Raw genomic sequence first — 16,880 nt, 5'->3', positions numbered from 1 at the left:
GGTGTGACACAAACCAGCCATTGTTGTAACTGCCCTCAAGCGGGTGCTTTTCTCAAAGCCGTCATCTTGTTGCGGTCACACGTCATGGGAAACGTCGTTTTGAGGTCATGTGACTTTGTTTGCATGTCTTTTTGGCGCTCGCGGACATATTCCCATTGGCATAAAGACAACACATGAACGTATTTTGCCAGCGTAAACTAGACGGTGCTTCTAACACGAAATGGTGTCCCATTTCTACTCAGTCTGGAAATGTTTCCACGTCAGGGTCCTTTTCCCGTGGTCCTGTGTGGCTGCCACGGGGAAACATCCCATGTGATCTTCACTTCTCCTTCGTTTATTGTTGTCGTAATTTTTAGAACTGAAGGCACTAACCGCGTGTACGCTGTGCAAGTGCGTCTCTGCGCATGAGAGGAGGCAGTGAGAGGGAAGAGGGAGGGCGCCGCCGTAGCCAATGGGGCTTCCCGAGTGGAGTAACCGGGAGAGGAGATATGCGCAGAACGCTCGGTTACTTGCAGAGCGTATCCATACGACCGATATTTTCACGGAAGATTCTCGTGGAAGAAAAGGCGGAAACACTGCTCACGGAGCCGACGTTCCGGCCCGCGTTATGTTGAGCATACACACGGTGCCGGAATATTGGGAGTGGCGTACTGCGCACTTTGGCAGACGACACAGTCAGACACCGTCGTCTGCTACGAATATCGTCTGGCTGTGTCGCAGGATATTCCCCACGGCTAGCAGTGTAGATGAAGACACGACGGTGAGCGCTCACGGTCACGTGACAACAGAAAGCTGTGACGTTTTTCGCATCTTCCGCAGTAGTATTCTGAGGGATGTCGCTCGTGTGAACGCGACTCGTACTCCAGCAATATGAGGTAACAACAATAAGGATCAAAGCGATATGCCCATATACTCACCGTGAGATCGTTCACGAGCGACTCCACCGAATGGTTCGGTAAAAATTGCTTCAGAAGAGAAACATGAAGAATCGAAGTTAACCTTTTGCAGTAAGCACTTCTTTGTATCTAATTTTTCACGTGCCTACCTTATTCCACCTGCCTCCCACGATCGTTGTCTTCTCCAAGCAATTTCGGATTCTGCTTGCAAACGTTCGTTCCGGGTATGGGTGCTGCGTGCAAACATAAATAAAAGTCAACTGGAAACGCAGAAAGTTTATGCACCGTTCGGCCTGCCTTCGAGGACAATATGCGACTCATGAACGATGCTATGATAGCGGCATTGTTGAATTGTTATTTTTTTTATTTTATTTTTTTACAATTAACACAGCTGAGCATACCTGGGTAAATTTCTTCTAAAATGTAATTAAATTACATTATTCATTACTGCAGTTACAATTTAATTAAATTACAGTACTCATTACTGCAATTGAAATGTAACGAAATTACGATTAGTACGAAAAAGTAATGACATTACAAAATCATTACTTTACCACTATTGGCGTGCATGTTCCCGAGTTTTGTGGAAGGCACAAGGGACAAAAACGCAAAAGTTGACGAAACTTGCTTTCCCCCAAATTCGGGAAAATGTATGCTGACAAAGTAACAACCGTTAGCCTGCACGCTTCCAGTGTACCACGTATGAAGTATCGTTCCACAATGTAGATACCAAGATGACACAATCTATCACGACAACAGGAAGATTGTCCGGAGGATTGGACTCGCAAACAATGATTCTCCAAGGTTACAAACCGTTGACCTGATGCACCCCAACCTCTACTCTTCCGGGACTCGCTTTAATCTGCTAAGGTTTCCGTTACACCTTGTAGAGGAGATGGTGTTGCTCGAGAGCTGTGCTGTCTGAGTATTTCGCTTGGGTATTCTTGAGATGCTGGGCAAATGTCGAAACAGCTCCGTATGAAGTCAGCCCCTGACGCACGATCCTCCCAAGTAACATGCAGACCTGCCAAGCAGGCAGGCAATAACACGCATCCAAACAAAGCCAAGCCAAGCCAAGCCAGGCCCGCACAACTAAGCCTGCGGGAGGATGACGTGTGGGAGAAGGCGCGGTTAGCCTGCTCTGACTTGGCGGCTTTGTGCACCAAGGGAGGGAAAAAGGGAGGGTCGAAAGAGAGGGGGGAAAGACAATGAGTATACACACTCTAAGAAAAAAGGGAGTACTTTTACTCCTTTTGGGGAGTAATTGCATTGCCACAAAAAATAGTCCCTTTCGGGAGTAAATGTACGGGAGTAAATGAATGTCACAGAGTGGAGACCGCATTTCACGCGCTGTTGTAAGAGTCCCAGGTACATGATTGGTGCGCATGCATGAAAATACTTTGAAGCAAGCCGTCAACCGTGATATATCGAGTGATATAAAATCTTGCGCCATACTAGGGCACAATTTGGAAAATTGCTATGTTGTCTGAGTTATACAGCCTTATGTCGTTCAAACTGACCAAGGGCACATATTTACGTACACTGGCGCATTCAGGAAACCATTCGCGAAGTTTAGTGACAATCTGCAGTCCTGGGGAGTAAATGTCTGGACTAAATGTTGGGTTAGGGGACTAAAATGGGGAGTAATTGCAGACTAGGGGAGTAGAAGCTGCAATTACTCCCCGTTTTACTCCTTTTTTTCTTAGAGTGCAGGAGGGAGGGGAGTGTGCAGTCCCTCATGCTCTGGGGTTCGAGACGTCCAAGAGAACTATATACCCATCCCAGACAATATGCGAGCATCCCACAGTGGTCTTCATGTATTGCCATCAAGCTGTGGAACAGCCTTCATTGGGAGGCTCCCTGTACCAGGTCAACCATTGCCTTCTCCCAACTAAGCGAAACCCGACCGACCAGCGAATGAACTTACCGGTGTTCTGTTCTCATGGTACGCGTGGCAGAGCCTGGCGACGATGCAATAAATGTCGATGCCCTGCAGAAGGATGCAAATGCAAACACGCAAACTTTAACAGTACACGCAAAAGCCAATGAGTGCCAGCGCCAGGGGTTGAACCTGGAGCCTCCTCTTTACTTGTAGGCTCTGTCTCTTACCCTATTGGTTTCTTTTTTTCTTAATAAACATATCCCCCCCCCCACCCTATTAGAGGCTCTATGGATTGTGTTTGCCCCTAGATGGAGCTCGCATATTCTTGTTTGCCTATCTGTTCCCGTGAAAATTTTGCCGCATTTTCCGCCTTCTTCGACAAGTAAGACGATATTTCTCCATTGCGTAAAGCTCCATCCTCGCGCTCAACAACAACAACAACAACATAGATGAATGGATGATGATGATGTGGGATGTTTCCCTGCGTTGAGTGCAGGACCCTACCCCATTCCAAAAAGGTTCACATGAAAGCATGACGAGGGAAGGAAATCCCTCGCGCTCAGTTACACAAAATTGTACGTGAAATTGAGAGGGACAAGTTGAATCCTGCTCAGTGTAATATCAAAGTAATGAGTGATAACTAGACCCAGGACATATCCCCCCATTTTATTATTTATTTATTTTTTTCCTTTATCACATCACCACACCATCTTAGACCTCGGATATATAGGCACGAAAAAATGTTGTTTCATATAACAGGCGGAAAAAATCTCGATTTCGACACTAAAAATGGCATTATGGGCACTATAGATTGAGGATATTTTTCATCTGTAGCTCTGAAAGTGCAAAAACAAGGTGCATAAATCAACATAATGTAAAAAACCCGATACTAGGGAACACGAAGGGCACACACCTTTCATTGGCATAAATCAGTTCCATCCGCAAGAACAGTGCCGTAAAGGGGACTTGTGACCGTTCTTTCTAATCTTTTTTGTTGCAGGAAATACAAAACTTATTCATCCTGCTACGGTCACAAGGCTTGTAGCCATTGCCACTGGTTACACTACACGTCTCAGAAGGACTTGCCGCGGGCAGCGTACTGGGCGATATGCGTTTCGAGCATTGGAGGGCTCAGTTATCTAACGCGCAAATTCTTTAGTCCTCGAACTTTTTAGGCTCCGCCTCCTAGATTTCGTTTTCGGCACTATCACGAGGCTTGCAATAGCGGGGCAAATATGAGGGGTCAAGTCTGCTCACACTGGACGCGGCGTCACTTTCGCTCGTGTACCTGCCTGCGAGGAGGACAGCTTCCTCAGGTTGCCAACCTGTAGAGCTTGTCATTCGTACGTCACGCCTCCTCGTCAGCCTTTTATTGTTGTCAAATTCGTTGTACAAAAAAAAGGAAATAAACTAAAAAACGATTCAGGGACTATTTTAGATGCAAACAAGCAATAGCAAGAGCTCTGCGAATTCGATAGATTGAGGTAAAAGCGTTTCGAAACGTGCTTATATATAACCATAATGACCCACAAAGCAACACAATGCTGGAAGGGAGAGAAAGAACGGGCAGGCGACTGCACCCAGTAACCGATTTTCAATTCGCAGCTTACATTCCAGCAGCTTTGAGATACTGGCTTCCTTGAAGCGATCGATGGTTTTATAAGGACGTGCGATGCGACCGACGTAATTTTCGCCTGGACAACGGTGTTTCCCCACCGCTCGAGGGCCATTATATGTATATTTTCCGATGTTTAATCGGAGTTTTGGGCATCTACGCCAAAATATATGCACTAACGCCGGAATAGGCATTTATGTTTACTATCAAATCGATACAGGATGTTCCCCAGCACCCAGAAAAGGCACTATTAGAACCACACGAGAAAAAAAGAAAAAAAAAAGGCACTCGCCTAGGAATCCTTGGTTTAATGACAGCTTGGATCAAGATCCACTGTATTCGATGCCTTCGCGCTCCTTTATAGTTGCTTTCCCCATGCGCTCCCGTTCCCTCCGCGTCTTACCCCTGGGTCATCCTCAACCAAATCTACCCGGGAGACGGTACTGTTCGTTCGAAGACACCATGCTGACAATAACGGTAACCATGCTGCACGGACAACCTTGCAAATGGTCGGTAACACGCAGGCTTACGATGATGTCCGGAAACCACAACAAGCGGAGGACAGAAAAGGACGGCAGCAACGAGAGTTTCGAGACCGGTCATCTAGAGAGGAGACTGTCCTGAGGGTATCCCTGATTCATTTAGACCTACTCAACAAGGCAAGTTGTTCCCGAGCGCGAACAAGAACGCTGGAGCACAGAGCATCCATGGCGCCGCACAAGGAGCCATCAGAAAGTACAACCACTTCAACAGAGCCAACAACGTTTTTGTCTCCGGGCTGCTCTTGCTTTGGTTAAAACATCGCTACAAAGTGGAAGAGTTTCTCCTCGCGGGGAATGAAAGATACTGTTACCTTGAACAAGAGAGAAACTGATGGTCTGAGGCTGGAACAAACATAGAAGGGACAGATACAAACAAGGCCTCTGCGTCGATTTCCGTCGTATGAATGTGTGTATGAGTGAGCAAAAAATGTAAGAGTGAAAGGAGGGTGAGTGAGAGTGAGTGGCTGGTTTGTCGTCCCTTCAGATGACGCACCCCGAAAGTCGCTGGAGAGGCGTGTTAGCTTAGCTCAATTGGTAGAGCCCTGGACCGGTAATCCAGAAGATGTGGGTTCGATCCCTACAGCTGGCTAACCTTTTCAGTGACTTTCATCTTTCATACTGTTACCTTGACACAAACACAAAAGGAACACCGTCGCGTCGTTCCCGCGCTTGCGGGAGAGCTGCCGCGCGGCGGAGTGAAGTGTCCTTGACCTCACCGCCAGGGCAGATCTCTGTCTCGCAGAGCCAGTCGCGCACTGCACAACTGCGCGGGCGCGGGCAGCGGGTAGCCAATGAGGATGCAGGCGTCCCGTGCGTTCACGATTCATAATGAGTGCACGGGTGATAAAAGGGGGGGATATATATTTATTGAAAGGAAGGTGATAAAAGGGGTTAGGCGGCTCATCGACCTGCTTTCCGCACGGCGGCGGCAAGTAGGGACGGGGCTTTATGCGCCAGCGAAACCGCAATTTACGTTTTCCTTCCTCCCCCTTCTCAAGAGACGCAGTAATGTGGAGAGGCTTTCATTTGTCTCCACCAATGACAGGTATCTCCTTCAATGTCACACTTCTTCTACGCATGTCGAGCCGTTATTTGCCCGTTGGAAGCACTTGGACAACTATCACGTGCCAAACCAGGCAAGTATTATACGTGAAAGGGTCTTACCCGCGCTAAAGCCTCATTGCTGGCGGAATACTTCACGATTAAGGTCTTCCCACACATTGCCATTATCTTTGACAGCCAAGCAGCACTTTTCGATGCCGTCACTACGCCTGTAAAGACAGGGATACATGTTAACAATGACAGTGATGAAAGCCTCTTTGTGACTACGTGTTCATGAGGCATCGGATGAGCTGCGTGTTTCATTCCCCTGTTATACCCCTATCATACGGGCAGTCTTCAATGAACATTGCAGCCAATGGCCATTGAACACGCCACCAAGCGTGTAACGTGTCACCTGCCAGGGAATATTGGATGCAGTGCTCGTTGAGAAATTGATACATTGCACGATTGGTGTAGCTGTGTTCAATGCATGGCCATTGGTTTCAATGACCATTGAAACCAATGGCCACTGAACATGCGCTAGCGCCACCAAGCGTGTAACGTATCAACTTCTCAACGAGCATTGCATCCGACACTCTCTGACGGGTGACACGTAAAGCGAACGGGTTATATATATGTGTATAGTATAGCCTGCAAAGCCAAACATTGGCATGTTGTTGTCCGCCTTGAAACTTCAAGAGCCCATTGATGAGCTGAGGAAGTGGGCCATGCCCGTGTACACGTATGCGGATGCACAGACACCTGTTCGCGGCCGTGATGTTAATCTGGGGTAAAAACACCATGCTTCTTATGGCGAATTCAGGTGGTCATATGATGGCAACACGGCCTAGCGCTTAGAAACTGCCAGGTCGGCGCCCGCGCTGAATGGATCACGTGGCCGTTGCCTCGAGGACACGTGTGCCAGGGACCTGGTGGTTTTAGCCACTTGGATCATGCTAAGGGCCATTGCGGTCGCTCGTCTTCAGGTTTCGTCGTTGGTTCACCTACGTGAACTTCGACGTCCGGACCAATGCAGGCTGTCGCCACCCTCGCAGTGCAGATGTGACGACACCGGATATAGTTGGAACATCCGCTGTCCGGTTGTATCGAGCCCGTGCGGAAAAAGTGGCAAATTCCTGGCGCTCGGAAAGGCCACGCGAACATGCGAGACCTGGCAAAACTGGCAAGAACATAGGCGGGATCCTGCACAAAATAAATAAATAGAAGAAGTTTCCACGAAATGACCACCCGAATTCGCCATTAGGCTCCACGGTTACGTGTGCGTTTTAGACTGACACTTCCCGACGCTTCCTTAAGCAGCAAACCATCTGGGCCCTATATTGGCTGAATATTGGCAATATTAGTATTGGCAATATTGACAATATTCAGCCAATATTGGGCCAAAATGTTGTGCTGCTTGGGTTCGATCGTACTTGTAATGCCCGAGGGGCGCTGTCACTCTTTCTGCAATGTCCTCCCTTCCATGCCAGGAGGAGTGAGTATGAGAGCCTCAGCCTCTTCTATCCTCTTCTAACCTCTTCTATCTTTACTCTCCCTTTCTTCAGATTCGATCTGAAGCGAGCACAAGAATCCGCTGCACAACAATTACGCGACGGTGGGACGGATAATCGCGCTGCATAGCCAAGAGCATCGAGGAAGTAGTCGCGCGCATTCGCCAAACTCCCAGCGAGTAGGCTCAACGCTAGCTGTTGCTCTGCCTTGCAAGATGTGGAAGTGGTGACAGAGCTCTGTTGGTCACAGGGTGTCCAACCGAAATGTTTTTTCGTTCTGGTTTTCGTTTCGGTTCAAAGAATAAGGTTCAGTTCCGGTTCAGCTCCGGAGTTAAGAAATGACGGTTCGCAACGGGTTCCAACCGGTTCAGTTTCCCATGATGTAAGGAGAATTGACTGCAGCGAAAATAACCCCGTCTATTCTCTCCAAGTTGTTGTACAGAGGGAGAAAAAAAAAAAGAGCGCGTTTGCAAGGTCCCACCAAGTTCCACGAGCCCATCTTGCGCTCTTGCACATTGTTGTGATGTGCATGTGGTTCGTGCACAACACATTGTGAACACATTGTAGCTGAATTAAGTACGAGCAAGTCGTCGAGTATTTCCGTAGAAAGACGAGGCCCTTGATCCGAGAGAATGATTTTCAGAGATTCCTACCTAAACACCGATGGATGCCATGTATTGCGCACTTGAGCTCTTGCGGTACGTGCTCTTGATTTCAATTTCCCATTTGAACCGACGACCTATGGCGCACCTGGCTTACAACGTCGTTACTGTGTACCTTCAATCAGGGATTACGCACACGCAGGACGTGCGACCATATAGGAGAAACCGCTGAGAAACCGCTGTAAACCACATGATGGACTGCGTTATGCTCACTCAAGAGTGGGTCGTCATGGTAGGAGACTTCAACCAAGGCGATGGGGAAGACTTCCAGTTCGCCTTAGATATGCGTTCTCTGTGCTTTGTCCGTTCTGCCGTCCCCAAAGGTTCCATCGCCACTGACCGAGGAACGCGCGAGGAGCACGTCAATCAAGCGACGCCTCTCGGTCGTTACTTAGGGTGGCGCAAGCCTTCAAAAGTTACTTTAGGAAGATCCATTCGTGGATCCCTTGGAAATGCATCAGCATAACCCTTTCGAAACGTCTTACGCTAACACGAACCTAACGCTACGCTAAACGAAACGCAAGAAGAGGTAGAAAAAGAAGGCACCGAAGAAAAGAAACAAAAGAGAAAAGAGAAAGCAAAAAGAAAGAACCAAAGAAAAAGAAAAGGCGGAAAGAAAAGAAGGAACCAAAAAAAAGAAGCAAAAGAAGGAATGAGGAAGCAAACCGAGCAATCGAACAAAAAAAGCGAAACAGGAAGGAGGAATCACAAGAACGAACGAAACGCTGATGCTAACGCATTTCCGAAAAATTCACCAATAGAGTTTTTTATTATTATTATTATTGATTGATTGGTTTCGTGGGAGTAAGGTGCATAAAATGTGCTACACACAAAGTGACACCTTCGCAACTTTTATGAAGCACACGTAGCTTGACACTATTGTCGGGACGCAATACTATTGCTAACAGTTACCAATACTGTTCCTTGAGAGCTCCATGTTGAAGGTCCGTCAAACGAAAGCGCGGCATTTGAAATAAAACTACAATTTAACGTCATGGGCACACTGTTTTGATGCTTACCTGCTGGCTTTCCACAGACATCGAACCTGACGGCTGCAATCTGCGTCGTCAAGACAACAATGCAGACTACTGCATGCCATATTTTCCCCATGATGTCTGACTATAATATGGGCCATCAGGGAAACAGGAAACTATTTGGACGCACCTGAGCAGTCGTCCTATCATTTATCTCCCGAGATGGCTGTTTGAACAGCTAATGCAAGCTGACGTCTATCTGCACCGTCTCTTGGTCTTCAACTCGCACATATCCGTAATCGTCATTTTTTTTTTCTTTTTGAGCTGGCACCCTCTAAAGGTCACGCGACGGTGCATAAAGACTGTAAGCGCCGGGAAGCAACTGTGGCTATGTACAGCGTACAGACATAGACAGACGGAGAGAGGACAGCAAGAAGGAGTGGCGGGGTTAGTGTGTGTCCTGGGCAGACTTCAGAGCGAACTGTGCCGACTTTCTTCCGGAAATGTGTGGCGGAAAACCCCAGACCGCGCAACCGGTGCGGGGATTCGAACCCGTCTCACCACCCAGTCTCGGCGTGGAAAGCGATCATCATAACGGGTATGCCACGGGAGCTGCTAGACCATTCCGGTAGATCAGGATTTCAGATTAACATTGCGATCGGTCTTCACGCGGAACATCCTGGATAATCGCGGGGAAGTCTTTTGAGGCTGCCATGGAACATCGAAGGGATGACGACCGCTGCGGGCTATAACAGACACATTATCAGTACGTAAACTGAAACTGTTCTTTCTTTTATACAATGACCAGTTAAATGTAAACTCAAACAAACGCACTGTTCACGTTCGGCACGTATGAGTTATACAAAACCAGTCCATCAGTACCAGTACACAGCTATATAGAATAAGCGTTTTCAAAAGCATCCCTCGGCTTTCTTTCCCTATTTTTTATTTTATTTTAGTTTTTTATGTGCTATATCTATCTGGAACGCTTTTTCCGCTCAAACACTTCCTGAGAACGATTCTGGTTTTGGAGCTGCGGTCTCGCAGTACTTCCTCATTTAAAATTTTGGCGTACAATTTCTCCTGTAACGGTCCGTTTGATGCGATCAACAGCATGTCAAAAAAATAAGTAACGCGATACATTGTAATCTTCCAAGCATTTATTTCAGCGTGTAAAGGGTGTCCTCTTCTGTGACAGAATTTTCCTTTACGAATGAACAGTAAAATAAGAAACAGGGTAGGAGAGGACATTGTTGGCTGCCTCTTTAGACCTGGCAGCTTTCGTGCGTTTGCATAGTCGTATGTAGGAAGGGACAAGCGCAATACTTCAAACATCCCATTGCAAAAAATAGTGCCGCCCTCGCCCTATAGGAACGAAGAGCCAATCAGTGCTTTCCCTCCCTCCCGTGCTGTCTCCTCGCCGTCGCAACCGAAGCGTTCTGCGACAACATCGGGCAGACGCTGTGTTTGTTCCCAACTGCGCATATTTCAATGCCGAGATGGTGGTTTTGTGCTGGTCGTCTTTGTTACTCAAAGCGGTGAGAAGAAACTGGGGCCATCGACTCGGTTTCTTTGACGTTTTTACACAATTGTATTCTCTGGACTGTTACAAACAACAACACGGGATAAAAAAAAATAAAAACTACACACAATAAGTCACGTACAGAACTGTCATTTTCAAGCTATAGCTTCTAGGGAATGAGGCGTGTCTCCTTTTCATTATAAGTCTTATGCTTTCTGGCCCCCTAAATTGCATGGACGTTCCACTAAGCTGAGTGTCTGGAAGGGTGCCGGACAGCCATGCGATAACGGAGAGTCTCCAAAAAACATCCTGCAGGCAACATATATATTCCTTCAGTTTGGGGACGCACAGAGAAGACACAAACTGAGGTGTCTTCACTCCTCAGTATGGCTTCCGTAGTGCTTCGGGCACGTGCCAGAGTCCTCAACGCTGCTTCTGCACAAAGCTTCATTGCCAAAGCGTCACGACCCCAAGCGTGTAGGACGTGTCAACTTCTCAAAAAGCATTGGATCTGATCTCCCCCGACAGGTTGACACGATATACGCTTGGTGGCGCTACGCGCACGTTCAAAGGTCGTTGGTTTCAATGACCATTGAAGATTGCTCATGTGACAGGGGAATAACGTATGGATTGTGTATACTCATCACATATATGTCATACGTATGATTTGTCGAATATTGGACGAAACCATGGCTGAAATGTAGATTTATGGCACTTTGAATGTGAGGAGATCCTTTCACTCTTGGCTCGCCTCCTCCTCGCCCGATCTCGGTATGACGTAGTACCGAGCGCGCAACGGAAGTAGGAAGTTCCCGTCCTCATAAGGACGCCTGAGAACAGGGGCGCAGCGCGGCGAAGTGAAATGAGCGGAAGGACTATGACGTATACAGCCATAGAGCAACTGGTCAAAGCGTCACTTCCTGCCTACGTCATCGAGCTGCCCGGCACTGCTTGGCGCCACGCTCGGCACGGGGACTCGAAAATAGGAGATTTTTAAAACTCGGTAGCATAAAAAATAATAGGATGTGGGAGGTGGGACTTTGCGTACGAACCGCGTGGAGTGAGGCGTACAGACTCTGCCAGAGACAAAGTTCTATCCGTGTAGTTTCTCAACATCTTTAAGCGATAGTGTGGCGGCTTTGCCATCGGCATCGCGGCGCCGCTGTTGTTGAGGCGCGAGCAAAATAAACGTTCGTACACTTGCTCCCTTGCGAGCTACCAGGAAGGTTGTCTCTTACTTGTGTCGCTACAACTGGTGACCCGGACGTGATACCCTAACGTTCCATCCGCCATTATGTCTACTGGCGATGCTCCCCCAACTGGACAAGCCTTAGCGACAACCTCAGTTACACCGGTATCCTCCATCGCCGTCAAACTTCCTCCGTATTGGGATCGCAACCCCGCGACTTGGTTTATTCAAGCGGAAGCACAGTTTCACCTCTCCGGCATCTCGGCCGAACGTACCAAGTACTACCACGTCATCGCGGCCCTTTCACCATCAGCGGCAGAGGAAGTGTTTGATATCATTGCCAACCCTCCCGCCGATACCCCGTACCAAGCCCTGAAAGCGGCACTCTTGAAGCGTACATCGCCGTCCGACCGCGCCCGTCTTCAACAGCTCTTGTCAGCTGAAGAACTAGGCGACCGGCGCCCAACCCAACTGCTGCGCCGAATGAAACAGTTACTCGGCGAAGGAAGCAATGCCAGTACCGACAGTTTCCTCCGCGAGCTATTCCTCCAACGGCTCCCTAAAAATGTCCAGATGGTTCTTGCCAGCACTCACAACCTCGGCATTGAAGAGCTAGCGAGTTTGGCTGACGCAGTCATGGAAGTCGCATCACCTGCTACTATGACCTTGGATTCCGTCCAAGCGCCTCAAGTCGATGCTTCCCCAAGTGTACCTCCCTTCCCTGACGCCAACTCGAATTTCGCCACTCTTTCCCAACAAGTCGCTCACCTGACTCAATTAGTTGCGGCTTTGTCCACCCGATCCCGCTCTCCGTCGCCACGTCGCCAGCGTTTCCGCTCCCGCAACCGGTCTCCTCGCCATCGCAGCCCAGGTTCACGCGACAGGAACGGGCTTTGCTGGTACCATCACCGCTTCGGCCAGGAAGCCCGACACTGCTTCCAACCTTGCGCGTGGTCGGGAAACCCGCCGGCCAACCACTAGTGGCGGCGAGTGGACGTGGCCCTAATGATTGCCGCCTTTTTCACATCGTGGACCGTACCTCCGGCATGCGTCTTCTCGTGGATACTGGCGCTGAAGTTAGCGTAATCCCTGCCTCGAAACTCAGCCGCCGCTCCCGAGAACCTTGCTTATCCCTCAAGGCGGCCAATTCAACCACCATCCCTGTATACGGCCAAAAGTCCTTAACCCTAAACCTTGGATTGCGACGAGCCTTCCGCTGGCTGTTCCTGATCGCCGATGTTCACCAGGCGATCTTAGGAGCAGATTTCTTACACCACTTTAACCTGCTCGTCGACGTTTCTGGGAAGCGCCTCGTCGACTCCTTGACACATCTGTCTGTGCACGGAATTCGCGCCCCGGCAAGTCCCCAACGAGTTCTTTCCCTTGCTGAGCCATCTCCTCCTTATGCGCTCATACTAAAGGAGTTTCCCGCACTCACCAAACCACCTGACTGGAACCAGCCCGTCCAACACGACGTTTTACATCATGTGCTCACTACTGGCCCTCCTGTTCACTTTCGACCACGTCGTCTCGCGCCCGAGAAGTACAGGATTGCCAAGGCCGAATTCGATCACATGTTGGAGCTCGGCATCATCCGCCCATCATCCAGCACCTGGGCATCACCCCTCCATATGGTGCCTAAGAAAACGGGCGACTGGCGGCCTTGCGGTGATTACCGCGCTTTAAACCGCATCACCGTCCCTGACCGCTGCCCAATTCCGCACATCCTCGATTTTGCAGCCAGCTTGGAAGGGGCCACAACGTTTTCGAAAATTGACTTGGTTCGCGCATACCACCAGATTCCTATGGCGCCGGAGGACATCCCTAAAACAGCCCTCACCACCCCATTTGGCCTCTTTGAATTCTTACGGATGCCCTTCGGGTTGCGAAACGCGGCCCAAACCTTTCAAAGGTTTATAGATTCTGTCACCCGCGGGCTCCCTTTCGTGTACGCCTATCTAGACGACCTGCTGGTGGCCAGTCGCTCCGCAGAAGAGCACGCCCAACACCTCCGCGCCCTCTTTGCACGCCTGGAACATCATGGCATCGTCATCAACGCTGCAAAGAGCGAGTTCGGTGTAGCAGAGCTCGACTTTCTTGGCCATCGCATAAACAGCGCGGGAATCTTACCACTACCATCCAAGATAGCTGCCATCCGCGATTTTCCCCGCCCAACTTCAGCCACCAAGCTCCGGCAGTTTCTCGGAATGGCTAACTTCTACCGCCGTTTTGTGCCCGCCTGCGCCTCTACGCTCCAGCCTCTGGAAGCGCTTCTCTGTTCACGCAAACCTCCGCCACCAACCCTACAATGGACAGCAGAGGCTACCAAGGCTTTTGACAAGATCCGAGACGATATCGCCGCAGCTACACTCCTTGTCCACCCTCGGCATGACGCCCCCACAAGCTTAATGGTGGACGCCTCGGGTGCCGCGGTTGGCGCCGTGTTGCAACAACAGGTCTCATCCGGGTGGCAACCTCTCGCCTTTTTCTCGAAGAAGCTGAAACCAACTGAGACGCGATATAGTACCTTCGGCCGCGAGCTGCTGGCCGCTTATCTCTCGGTAAAGCACTTTCGACACTTTCTGGAAGGACGCTCTTTCATCATATTCACCGATCACAAGCCCCTTACGTACGCCCTGTCATCCGCCAGCACCAGTTATACGCCACGAGAAACCCGACATCTGGCCTACATTGCTGAATTCACATCAGACATCCGTCACGTCACTGGCACCAACAACCCAGTCGCTGACGCCCTCAGCAGATCTGTCTCAACCGTTGACTCTGCCAAATCTCCGTCGACGCTGTCCTTGGACGCCTTGTCCGAAGCCCAATCCATGGATTCTGAACTCGCCACGTTCCGCGCCAACTCGTCGTCTGGCCTGGTCATCCAAGACATTGCGTTGCCAGGCGCGTCCAAGCTTGTGGCCTGCGACACTTCCCAAGGACGTCCCCGCCCTTTCCTTCCTCGGGCCTTCCGTCGCGCTGTGTTCGACACGTTCCATGCTTTGTGCCATACCGGCGTCCGCGCGACGCGAGCGGCCATTTGCGAGCGTTACGTCTGGCCGCGTATGAACAGCGACATCAGCCGTTGGGTGAAGGCCTGTCTGCCCTGCCAACGAAACAAAGTTCACCGCCACACTCGCCTGACGCCTTCTCCTTTCCCCCAGCCCGATCAACGTTTCGACCATATACATGTGGACCTCGTGGGCCCGCTTTCACCAGCTCAAGGTTTCAGATATATCCTCACTATCATCGACAGGTATACCCGCTGGCCGGAAGCAGTTCCTCTCTCAGATTCCACGGCCCCAACTGTCGCAGCGGCTCTTCTCCGTGAGTGGGTCTCCAGATTCGGAGTCCCATCGATTATCACCACTGACCGCGGCCCGCAGTTCGAGTCGGCGCTTTTCTACAGCCTTACCAACGCTCTTGGGACTCGCCGCATCCGAACCACCGCTTACCATCCCGCATCCAACGGCCTTGTGGAAAGACTTCATCGGCAGCTCAAGGCCGCATTACGGTCATCCCCCGAAACTCCTTGGCCTGAAGCCCTACCCATTGTCCTGCTGGGAATCCGCTCTGCGTTCAAGCCAGATTTCGAGTGTTCCTCGGCAGAACTCGTGTATGGTATGGCGCTCCGGTTGCCCGGTGACCTCGTGTCACCCCCATCTACTCCCGCCGTACTCTCACCATCCGATTTCGTCACCCGCCTAAGCAGCGCCATGGCTGCCTTACGCCCTGCACCTTCCCGTTCCTACTCTGGGCGTCCCTACCAACATCCTGACCTGTGCAGCTCTACACACGTTTTTCTTCGCTGTGATAGAGTGCGAAAACCTCTGCAGCCCCCCTACACCGGCCCGCATCGTGTTCTGAGCCGAGCGGCCAGCTATTACACCGTTCTCGTCAACGGGAAAGAGGAAAATGCCAGCATCGAGCGCCTAAAGCCTGCTTTTCTCGACACCCATCCACCTCCCTCGACCTCTATCAACCTCGACCTCCATCGACCGCCCGAACCCGCCCTCTCAACTTCCTCGCCCGGTCCAGGCTTATCCCCTCCATCGACCATACGCCGTTCCGTGAGCTGGTCCAAAAACCTGGTCCGCACCCGTCGCCTTCCAGCGACGCGCTAGGAGGGGGGGAATTTCTGGCGGCTTTGCCATCGGCATCGCGGCGCCGCTGTTGTTGAGGCGCGAGCAAAATAAACGTTCGTACACTTGCTCCCTTGCGAGCTACCAGGAAGGTTGTCTCTTACTTGTGTCGCTACAATAGAAAGCCCGCTGTTGGGGCTCAGTTGGTGGCAGAACTCGGAAGGGTCGCTCTGAGGGTTGCACGGCAGCCTGTGGTTCATGTAAGCGAATAAATCTTGATCTTCGTTCTTTAGTTGCTGCGTTCGTGTTCTTCGGGGTTACGGCGGGTCGGATTCGGAACCACTCCTGGTTTGTGGGCCGCGGTTCCCACAAGGCATAGCAGAGCCTGCCGTTGAACGCAGTAGCTGTTCATGCCCTGTAGAAAGTCGTAAACTCAAAAAATTTCGCCACGTTTTTCGCTTCCGTGACAAAGGCAAATATAACGTGCGAGTTCGACCAGTAATACGACGTACCTTGATTTTAGTACGGTTGTGCCACACATTAACACCCCACTAAGTGGCACCTTCTCTGTGAGTTGTACGAAAATGTATGCGATAGTGACAGGGAAAAATGTAATAAGGTGCGCGAAGCGATAACTGTTACGGAAAGTATTAATTAATTCACAGATAAATCGTCGCTCTTCATTGCTTGTGCTGTGACTCGCGCGACACGTGAGGTGAGTCATGGCGTAACAGGATCGCCGTGCGTCATAGACTCCAGCGACCCGCATCGACAGGATATATCGTTGGGAGTCTACTCTCGAGCGCCTCTAGTGTTGAAGTCTCGAACTTAAAGGTACCGTAAAGCTGTTGAGGCGCAATCTTATAAAATGAGTTAATTCACCGGCGTAAGTCCCCAGGACTAAAACGTCGCAATTTTCGACCAAATCGCACTCATAGTTTTCTTAGTAAATCAAAATTGA

General features: G+C 50.1%; 1 protein-coding gene and 1 long non-coding RNA gene across 2 annotated transcripts; one reads left to right on the top strand and one right to left on the bottom strand.

Annotated features, from left to right (window-relative positions):
• Window positions 1-1,045: 1,045 nt before the first annotated feature.
• Window positions 1,046-6,195, bottom strand: LOC135366049 (uncharacterized). The gene is made up of 3 exons (XR_010414070.1): window positions 6,100-6,195; window positions 2,824-2,886; window positions 1,046-1,129 (listed from the first exon to the last, which is right to left on the bottom strand). It is a non-coding gene; the product is annotated as an uncharacterized LOC135366049 (long non-coding RNA).
• Window positions 6,196-11,939: 5,744 nt separating this feature from the next.
• LOC135367550 (uncharacterized) lies at window positions 11,940-12,815 on the top strand. The gene has a single exon (XM_064600843.1). The coding sequence runs from the start codon at window positions 11,940-11,942 to the stop codon at window positions 12,813-12,815; it is 876 nt and encodes a 291-aa protein (XP_064456913.1).
• The last annotated feature ends 4,065 nt before the right edge of the window (window positions 12,816-16,880 follow it).

The sequence above is a fragment of the Ornithodoros turicata genome, chromosome 8 (genome assembly GCF_037126465.1).
Source record: "Ornithodoros turicata isolate Travis chromosome 8, ASM3712646v1, whole genome shotgun sequence".
Taxonomy (NCBI): domain Eukaryota; kingdom Metazoa; phylum Arthropoda; class Arachnida; order Ixodida; family Argasidae; genus Ornithodoros; species Ornithodoros turicata.
This window is presented reverse-complemented; position numbering and strand designations above follow the sequence as displayed.

Coding starts and splice junctions, on each gene's coding strand:
- LOC135367550 (XM_064600843.1), top strand. CDS start 11,940: ATGTCTACTGGCGATGCTCCCCCAACTGGACAAGCCTTAGCGACAACC.